The sequence below is a fragment of the Odontomachus brunneus genome, unplaced genomic scaffold, assembly GCF_010583005.1.
Source record: "Odontomachus brunneus isolate Ranch 3 - 2012 unplaced genomic scaffold, Obru_v1 Obru_scaffold_013, whole genome shotgun sequence".
Classification (NCBI taxonomy): Eukaryota; Metazoa; Arthropoda; class Insecta; order Hymenoptera; family Formicidae; genus Odontomachus; species Odontomachus brunneus.
Genome location: NW_022639463.1, coordinates 2,762,694 through 2,772,516, shown reverse-complemented (window position 1 = coordinate 2,772,516; position 9,823 = coordinate 2,762,694). Strand labels below are relative to the sequence as shown.

The window sequence follows — 9,823 nt, the reverse complement described above, 5'->3', positions numbered from 1 at the left end:
ATATATATATATATATATATATATATATATATATATATATATATATATATATATATATATATATATATTAAGAACACTCAAAGGGTTAATAACACGCAAGCTACATTTACAAGTTTTTAATGTAGCTTGGGATACTCACACTTTTCGACAGCTCAGCGGCGTCGCACAGCTGCATTGCGCGATCAAGCACCTCGTTCAGGATCTCCTCGACTATACTAGTGCTGCTGGAGTTGCTGAAGTACTCCTCTGCGGTGGTACTGGCCTCTAGGTCGCCGTCTTCATCGTCCATTGTCCAGCTGGGTACTTCTGCACTCGCCTCGAAGCTACCGATCTCGTGATCGTAATTCGCGCTGAACTCATTCGTGCTGTAGTATTTGCCCTTGATGATGGTACCGGCTACCTCTCTAGAACTGCCTGGCATTATGAGAGGTTCCTTCTTCTGCTTCGACTGCTTGTTGGTCACTTCGGGACTGCTCGAGTCCAGACTGTTCGTGATGGAGTCCAAAGACGAGCCGACGTCGTCGTTCAGTTTCTTTAAGCTATTCTTGTCCTTCGCCTTCAAGCTGGAATTCGCTGATTCGAAGAGACTCTCGTCTAAACTGGCAGTGGAACCTTTGTCGAAGTCTATCTTCTTGAAGCGGGTGGCGTTTTTGAGTAATTCGGTGGTCAGGTTCGCTTTTCGCATACTTGGCAACGAATCATCCTCCGTCAAGGAGTCAGTCGAGTTTTCGTTGCAATTGATCGAGAGAGGGTTCACGAACACAGAGATTTTCCTGTTGCCGGATATGCTGGGCGGCACCTCGAGCTCCTTCATGAACTGATTCCTCTCCGTGACGTAGTGATTGCAATTGTCACCAGTCGCTAACGTCGTCACGGCGAAGATTCGCTTGATTTTTACGGGATTGATCGCTTGCTTCTTCTTCTTGCCTTTCTTCCATTTCTTGTCCTCGTCTACGTTGTCGCTCACGTGATATATCACGTTGCCGTCCACCGAACTAATCGCGTAGATTTTGGCGGCGCCCTCCGTGTCGTCCTGTATCTCCGATTTCTCCTCCACCGGGTCGTTCTTCGTTAGGACGGTATTGCTGTGTTGTATACTAACGTGAAGAACGCTCATACGGCATGTGGATGGATCCAAGAGTATTGTCAATAGCGGATCTATTACGCGCGATATGTCGCCACGCATTAAGGAATGTAGCAGCCACGATTGAGCCTGCAACTTCAACGGCGAATTGTCCGCGAGTTGAAGATTATCTAGCATCTTCAATAACGACCTGCCAAACGTATAAAATCATTAACGATGGTGGACATTAACGAACCAAACGGAAACTAAGACTTTTTACTTACTGATCGAAAGTTCTGAGACAGCCACGTAGCCTCGGATTCGTCTCGATCTCCCGTCCCAAGTGCCACAAAGTGGCGAATCTACTGAACGCTTCGATCCTCTTTTCAGGATTTTCAGAGGTGAGTGCGGATCCTATCAGATCCTCAACCGCGTCGCAGGAATTGTACAAGGTGTGATGCAGGTCGTGCAACAACTCTACGCAACGCATTCTAAACTTGTGAGCGGGAAGCTCGCCCAAATGATGCCACAAGGAATGTGCCAATACCTTAATGTAAAACCATTTTTTTTTCAGTATATATTATCAATATATATCATATTAGTACATATTAAAAATATATGAAGGATATGATTGCATACCTGAAATATATTAGTATATTGCATCAGGTAAGTCACGTGCCATTGTTTCAACAAGGGCGCCATGATTACGGCTGTCATGCCCTCTCCGCTCTTAGGATGCGTTTCGACGTCGTTGTGCGCTTCCAGCAATGATATCAAGTCCAACAATGTGGCGATGCTCGTCAATTGCAACGCCGGTTGCTTCTGCAGCCAGCAGGAGCAAACTATCAGAACTTTCAACCACTCCGGCAGAACTTGTTCGAACTTAGGCTCCTCCTCTACGTGCACATCGTCACCGGGCTGACGGTATTTCGGGAACGCAGACAACTCGACGAACAACGTGGACGCTATCTTCATAGCCTCGGTCCAGTCTGCGTGCGCCGCGATGTCGAGGGACAGGTGAAAAATATCCAGGCACTTGGTGTCTTCAGTCACGGAAATATCTTGGCTGAAGAATCCGGAGTCCTCTATGTTCAATTTGGAATTTAATAGATGCTCCAGATAACGCATCCTTTCGTCGAAGCTCTTTCGCGGGCAGGATACTACTAGGTGATCGAACATATCCTGCACCGTTCTCTCTCTGCTGAGTATACGCTGGCTGATTAGTTTCACGTAAAATATTTCATACTGACGAAGACATTTCTCCAGCATAGAGTGTTGCGCCTGGAAAGCCGGGGATGGTCCTTTGCACAAGGATGCCGTCGATCCATTTGGACTAGTGTTCGCGAAGAGTTTCAACGTGGACAACTGACTTTTGGACGTAGGGCTCGATTCGTCGGTCTCGATGCAGCTCGCTTTGATGTCATCCATGCTCTTGTTCCTGGGCAAAATCTTCGAGTCTTCGCTCACCACAACCGAGATATTACTGCCGTCAGCTTGTATGGTGTAGGTATCGCTCAACTTTGGTGTGCTCTTGCTGCTCTTTTTCTTCGACTTCTTGTCGTTCCTTTTAGCAGCGCCGCCGGAATTGGCTCTCCTCCTCGTGCTGGGGCTTTTCTCCGTGAAGGAAGTGCTGGCTGCGTCGGGCTTATTCAACTTACTGTCCGACTGACTCTTTTCCAAGGGAATCGCCGTCAAGGAATGATCGCTAGGCACTGTGATATTATTCAGAGACACGTCCATTTTGGTGTCCATCTCGTATTTATCCGTATGAGTGGTCATCATGGTCGGTTGCATCTTCGACAGGATCTTGGCGCACAATTTGAGACTCTTCGAGATTTCCATCGGGGACAGGATGTTGATGTGATACAAAAGTTTGCTCGTTATCTCGTAGAATAAGCCGGGGAGATGCTCAGACGGAGTGTCTATGAATGCGTCCAGCGACACTGTTTCCAACAAGAATTCCGTTAGTATGCACACTTCCACCAGATTCGGTATTCCACTGCCAACGGGCCTCACAGTAATGTCCTCTATCGCGACTTGCGTTTTCGCTCTAGTATTGCAGGCCTTCTCAAACAAGTATCCACAATGTATCCAAATGTACGACGGCTCCAGCGTTGAGAATAACAGATTCGCGGATTTTACTACTTCGTTTGCTTTCGAAGTGTGATTTGATGCTGATTGTTTGCAGGCGTTATAAAATGTTCTGGAATATAGATGGTTAGAAAATATATTGGAAACATATTGGAAATATATTGGAACAGCAACTTTTCTCTCAAAATGTATGCAAAATCAATTTTTACCTAAACACTTCGAATAGAATATCATCCAAAATTACTGGTCCGATATCCACCTTATCGAGTAATGAAACAAGTATTCTATATGGCTTCAGATCCTGTGAATCCTCTTCACATATGTCTCTAAGAAGGTACTTTATCGCTTCGACTAGCATGTCCTTTGAATATATATCGAAATACGTTATGGAATCTTCTTTAGCATCTGTGGCTACTTGCGTTTTTTTCTTTAAAATTGACGTGCTCACTTCAGTGCCCAATAACCAGGCAAATAGGCGCCTACAATTCAAGAGTGAAATATATAATATATATAATTATAATATATAATTATAAGAGGGATAAATATATAATTATAAGAGATTTTTCGAAAATTATCATATCGTGTCTTTCCTAACCTGTTTAAACTCATATCTCTTCGCAGTATAGTAACCAGAGCAGCTTTGATTAATACTATCATATCTTGGCGTAACAATTGACTATTGTGAATAGGAAAACCTATTAATAGAAAATCCAGTGCACTTCTTTGCACTAGCACTGAAGTGTCTTGTACTCCGGCGCATAAGGCTGAAACCTGCAACAAGCAAGTAAGCCTTAATATTTAAGAATATATTTGATGTCTCAAGTACAAAGCTTTTCTTACCATAATTTTAATATTAGTGCCCATAATGTATTTTTGTTTCTCCATTAAGAGCTTTTTGTTAAAATGTGCTAAAACGAATGATATAGCAGGTAACCGAATGCCAGAATTCGAAGCCAAGCAGTCCCATAAACAAGCATAAAAGTGTTCTGCACCGACACCCTCACAGACTTTTTCCAGTAAGGAATTGGTTCTATAAAAATAATACATCAATAATTCATAAATTTTCACATTATTTACAATTATTATGTTTTATATGCAATATGTATGATATATGAGTTTAGTATACCTATCAAAATGATCAGAACCATCTTCTAGACCTAGGAGAACACCGCTTAGAAAACCACTTAAACCTGGTCTTAATCTTTCACCAAGTGGTACGAAATGTGTCTCATATACTGTCAACAATGATGGCCTGACATTCATAGCAGCATGACCCAATAATGGAAAGAGGCCTATTTAAAAAGAAAAAAATTGATAAACAAAGTGTTAAAAGATTATTTATAATTATTATTGTTAATTTACATGGTATGCATGTACCTGCACTATAGATAAAGAGCTCATGACTGAGTCTATTAGTGCCCATACACTTAAAAATAATGTCATAAGTTTCTAAAGCTTTCAAATGAACACCAGAAGGTAATGCTGGATGCATGCATTGTGCTAATCTCTTTGATATTTTAATTCTTCTGGGAATAACAGGAAACTTCATATGACTAAGTAACACTTTATTAAGTTTTCCTAGTGCAGAAATTAAATCTGCCCATTCACTCGTGTATTCAAAACTTTTTAGAGCCTTATCAACAGCAGACACATAACTGTAACAAATATATAATATTATAGTATATTGAATTTTAACTATTAAAATCTTAATCAATTTTTTATCATGTACAAATAATCAACAATCTAAAATAATAAAAAGTTGTGTAAAAAAATTTTAATTGTTAAAGTAATTTGAAGAGAACGAAAAATTTTTGTAATACATGTGTCAGTAATTTTATGTCATGTGTGAGTAATAATATATAATTCTTATGTGTACTCACACTCTATACTTGGAGTCCTTCATCAGTTCGTACTCCTCCAAAGCAATGGAACCCATTGTTGCAATATTTTTGTAACTTACTTTACAAATGAATATAAATCACACCACAGTATCTCTTCACAAGCCACGTTTACATGATTTTAAGTTTATGTTTCAGTGTGAGTCATTGAGTTTCTTGTCATTTATAACACAACTCTTATCATATATCATACTACATTTGAAGATAAGGAAGCACTCCACATCTAAAATTCAAACAGCCCGTGTAGTTATGATAAAAGCCAATAATCTCGAAAGCTCTATATATATACTTAAAGAGAAATATATATCTAAAACGCATATGTGCCCATGTAGGTATATTTATCTTTTACAAGTCGCATATATATATTTCCGTTTGATTGTATAGAGCGTCGACTTGGTCGATCGGTATTTGCTACGCAGAGCACCGGAATGTCTCTTCCGGGATTGAGAGGCACAGCAGTTCTCCTTTAAACTGGCGAGACGACCGTTTATGGAATCCGCTCGGGATACGCGATGTGTTCAGAATCGCACCTCTGCGTTGTGTTTGCTCAGGCTAAACTTATCGGCTCCGCTATCAGTTTGATTATATCCTGTTTCTCTGACGCATAATACACCTCGTTGTCTCTTCTCGTTGCGATGCACGCTCATCTGCCGTTGACATGTCTAATCTCTCGAGTTTAATTCGAATCCGTGTGTCAAGGTCGGTCTGTGAGCACTCTTGATTAACTGAACGTATAGCCGACCGAAAAGACTGAGGGAGACCAATCAGTCTGCTCCGGTTGGCCTTCAGCTGGTCTCCAGCTGTCTCCAGTTAGCCAGCCAGCCAAAGTCTGGGTTCCACGGTGATGACGCGCACGCCTCTTCCTTCTACGTGGATCAGAGATCGCTGTCCCAATTTACGAAATCGGACGACTAACTCACTGACGCGCCGTCGCCGTTGTCGTCGCTCTCGCCGTTGGGGAACGGCTCACCTCTGAATGTTGACATTTCGCATTTGCATGTATCGTCGTCGGTGGAGGTAGCGGAGACGATCATCGGTTTGGCACATGGCCGTGAATCACAAACGCGAGAGCATTTGCAGCGCGTGCGGGGCTCTCAGCGACGATTGTATCTGCGCGCGTCGCCGATCGCCGTATTATCCAGTCTGAATTGCACAGCCGAGACCTTCCGCGTCGCCTCACGGGGATTCCTTTCTTTATCGTTCAATAAAGCCCGTCTCGGACGGTCGCGATGACGACACTGATAGGCTTTTACGCGTGCGTGTATGTGTGTATAACGTGCATGTGTATAACGTGCGTACATCGTACACGATGCGCGTGTACATACTACACGGTACGTATGCACATTGCGTGGGAGTAAACGGGGCAAATGCAGCAGCGGGAAGCTCGAATATTGTGCACGTCGCGATGTGCGATCTGTGGTCTGTTCTTTTTAGTTGCACTGCTGAACTGGCGCAATAAGTTAAAGTGAGACAAGTATATTTTTTCTCACTCTAACTTATTGCACCAGTTCAGCAGTGCAGCTGAAAAGAACAGACCACTTATTACGCTTCCTCTGTGCGTTTAAAATCAAATCATGTTTTATGTTCTACTAGAAAAGAAAGAAAAGTTTATCGCAACTGACCGCAAAGATTGATTTTTTAAGGAATAACATATAATGATGAAAAAGAATTTTGCAACATATCGGGACTTAATTTAAAACCGAGGTAGCACAGAAATAATCTATGAATGTTCTATAAATATTGCTGACAAATATTTGTATATTCTATAAATGTACTAAATATACGATAATATATTTGCAGTATATTCATAGCACATTCGAATAACACAATTATAAACGTCCTATGAATATGCAAAAAATATTTACAAAATGTATATTAATCACATATTAACTTTGCTTTTACAATTATAAAAGAATAATTTGAGTGTTTTGTTTTGCAAGTACGTTTCATCCCTAAGCTATAATAAATGCATGTTGCTATTAAGAATATTTGGAATATTTTTCAGTTTCAGTAAATAAATATTTTGAAATTAAGGACATTTATATTTCATGAGAATATTCATATATTATTTTGTGTAGTCTGGATATAGTGGTCGTATGAAAAATAGTTATACATTCTTGACGTTTTCTGGGGTTACAAGTATATTCCTCTGTAGTATATATGCTACGTTAACGACATTCATCGATTTTCGCTCTGGTTTTCTAAAATCACAGTGTGAAATGATATTTTGAAACAAGAAAAAAGAAACTGTAAAGGGACAAAGGATCTTACATTTACCAGGGAAATTATATCTTTGGAAAATAGTAGGTTTCAGGATTCACTACTACTAGTATATATGTTGGATATCCTAGAAGTTGAATGTTCAAATGAAGACATAATTACACTCTTTATTACGAAATAGTTAAAAATCCATGATCACATGCGTTATTCTAACTACATAGATAACAAAACCGCATAGATAACAGAATCTGAGAAAAGTCTAATAAATTAAAATATATCAATATTTTTTTTCTTTTTTATAGGACCATCTTCTGGTAAAAAAAAAATTCGCTAGTACGAAGATTACGACATCCATGGATGTGGTTATTATAAACTTGCAAAACAGTTATCCTTTTTTTTTTTAAAAGATAAAACATATTATACTCGATACTGTACAAAATTCACATGGAATGTTTACAAATGCTCTACCATTTCAATGAGAACAGACATATCGATATATAGTTTCCCTTCGGGAAGGAAGCCGACACATGAGTGCTCGAATATAGAGATCTTCACGAGCGCTCGCAAACGCGTACCAGCGAGGTGCACGTGACGGAACATTACCTCTCTGTTTAAAAATAAACATACTGATGATACAATCAACACGAGCGAGCTAATTTCTAGATGAAGGATCTTCAGTATGCATGCCATTAGATTGTACGTTATTATGTATTTTGGTATTTGTGATTTCGCATCAAGAACACACTTTTGTGCCTAACACCGACAGTTTCGTCATACGGTCCATCCTTTTCTGCTGCTGTTCAATCAGTCGTTGTTCCCTCTCCTTTCTTTTTTGCTCTCGCAACGCTTTGGTAGGGTCGCCGAATTCCTCTAGTGTGTCCACTTCCCAGCCAGTGGCATTCTCTTCCCATTCTCCTAATTCATTCTGATTGCACATTGCAATGATAAGTTTTAAGTTTTTGGATATGTCACAAACACAAGATCCAAGGTCTGTTTGATCTTCAAGAACTTCTGAACTAGTATAATAAGTTGGAGTGAAGTATATTTACCTTAATTTATTTATTGCACTGGTATTGCACTAATTCAGAAGTTCTTGCAAGGAGAGAATACTATAGTTTGTCTTTTTTCTTACATAAACCCTTTTCTATGTTTTTAATAGTTCAGGAATTAGTAGAGTCAGTAAAATCTATCTTGCTAAAGAATAGCAGATATTGCTAGAAACATAGTGTTTTAATAGTACAATAATATACATTTCAGTTCCTAAAATAGGAATAGCATGTATGAAATGAAAAGATAGTGAATTATTGCAGAATATCGATCCATTCTTTGGAATGGACATTAGAGAATCTTGTAATAATTTTAATATAAAATTTTCTCTCTGTGCAGAAAACAAACAGACCTCTAGATTATGCAAATATTCAAGTGCAAACTCACAGTTGGGACAGGATCCATGGCTATGAACTTTACAGTGTTACGAGACAAGCCATCCATAGGTTTATTCTTTATTAAGAGCTTTGTTTGTCTAGTGATTTTTGGAGTCATGTCCTATATAAAATTCAAAGATCATATTTCTGGCTTTATCAAGGCAACAGTATTATTTAGAATTACCTCAAAAAAGTTGAACTGCTCCTCAGTGGGTGTCTCAGGAAAGGTCTCAGGATTGATCTCAGAAGTGATCTCAGGAATGGTCTCAGTCATGTTTGGTTGATGTCGAAATTGGTCAATATTTGTTTGTAATATATTAACTTGTTTGTCAAGTACCACAACGGTTGGATTGTCCTCCCAATTGTCCCAATCTTCTAGGGTCTGAGAACAACTTCTGATTAATGTTGTTATAGAAATTGACACAAAAATAAACAGAAATTCAAAAGACTAAACGGACACAAACGTTTTGACGTTATATTCTCTGAAAGAAATCGCAATTTCTCTCTTTTTCTCTTATCTCATTTTTGTTGTGAGGCAGCGATTATCGCGAAGATACGCATGATCATCTCACCTTTGAGTTACTTAGGATGGTGGGAATCACACTGATGTTGGACAGAGGAGGTACGGAGTTATAGGACGATCTTCTTCGGCGTAGAAAGCAGGATATCGCCTTTCTGAATATGCCGAAGAGCAACACGAGCAAGGCTTTGAGCCAATTCATCAGAAACTCCATAGCCATCTTCGGTAATCAAGGAGAGTTAACCTCTTCCTCGAGTCGGAGGAAAGCTAACCTCTCCTCGGGGGGCGGATATCTGCGCGATTACGAGATTACGCGGGTGCGAGTACGAGATCGGCGATCCATTTTGCGATTTTTAAGACGGAGCCGCCACGAATCACATTGTTTCACGGTTCTCTCGTTCGAATCGAGACTTCTTTGACAGAGCCAGGAAGAAATTTTAGACTGTTTTAGACCGTTGTATTGCGAACGCGCATACCTGCAGATTCTCTCTCTTTCTCTCTTTATATATGGCTCTTCAGGAATCTTACCTACCTGCAGACGATCGCACCATCTGCCGACGAATATCGCCCGATTACTCGATCGCTCGATTTCGATGTTTAAACTTCG

The 9,823-nt window shown here is 40.0% G+C and overlaps 2 protein-coding genes across 7 annotated transcripts in view; both read right to left on the bottom strand.

Moving 5' to 3' along the window:
* The window catches only part of LOC116840990 (protein dopey-1 homolog), a 17,322-nt gene extending 10,928 nt beyond the window's left edge, over positions 1-6,394 (bottom strand). For 3 of the 6 annotated variants that reach the window (XM_032808418.1, XM_032808424.1, XM_032808421.1), the window contains exons 1-9: positions 5,035-6,393; positions 4,532-4,809; positions 4,281-4,446; positions 3,995-4,184; positions 3,750-3,925; positions 3,364-3,633; positions 1,703-3,266; positions 1,348-1,610; positions 140-1,274 (exon numbers count right to left, since the gene is read on the bottom strand). In XM_032808418.1, the coding sequence (XP_032664309.1) occupies positions 140-1,274; positions 1,348-1,610; positions 1,703-3,266; positions 3,364-3,633; positions 3,750-3,925; positions 3,995-4,184; positions 4,281-4,446; positions 4,532-4,809; positions 5,035-5,090 (4,098 nt within the window). In that variant the 5' untranslated portion in view covers positions 5,091-6,393. Of the gene's footprint in view, positions 1-139; positions 1,275-1,347; positions 1,611-1,702; positions 3,267-3,363; positions 3,634-3,749; positions 3,926-3,994; positions 4,185-4,280; positions 4,447-4,531; positions 4,810-5,034 lie in introns of all 6 variants that reach the window. The other 3 variants (XM_032808419.1, XM_032808420.1, XM_032808423.1) reach the window with 3 other exon arrangements.
* Positions 6,395-7,413: 1,019 nt separating this feature from the next.
* LOC116840994 (receptor-binding cancer antigen expressed on SiSo cells) lies at positions 7,414-9,436 on the bottom strand. The gene is made up of 4 exons (XM_032808435.1): positions 9,269-9,436; positions 8,881-9,078; positions 8,707-8,817; positions 7,414-8,197 (listed from the first exon to the last, which is right to left on the bottom strand). The coding sequence occupies exons 1-4, from the start codon at positions 9,434-9,436 to the stop codon at positions 8,006-8,008; spliced, it is 669 nt and encodes a 222-aa protein (XP_032664326.1). The 3' UTR covers positions 7,414-8,005.
* Between the last annotated feature and the right edge of the window lie 387 nt (positions 9,437-9,823).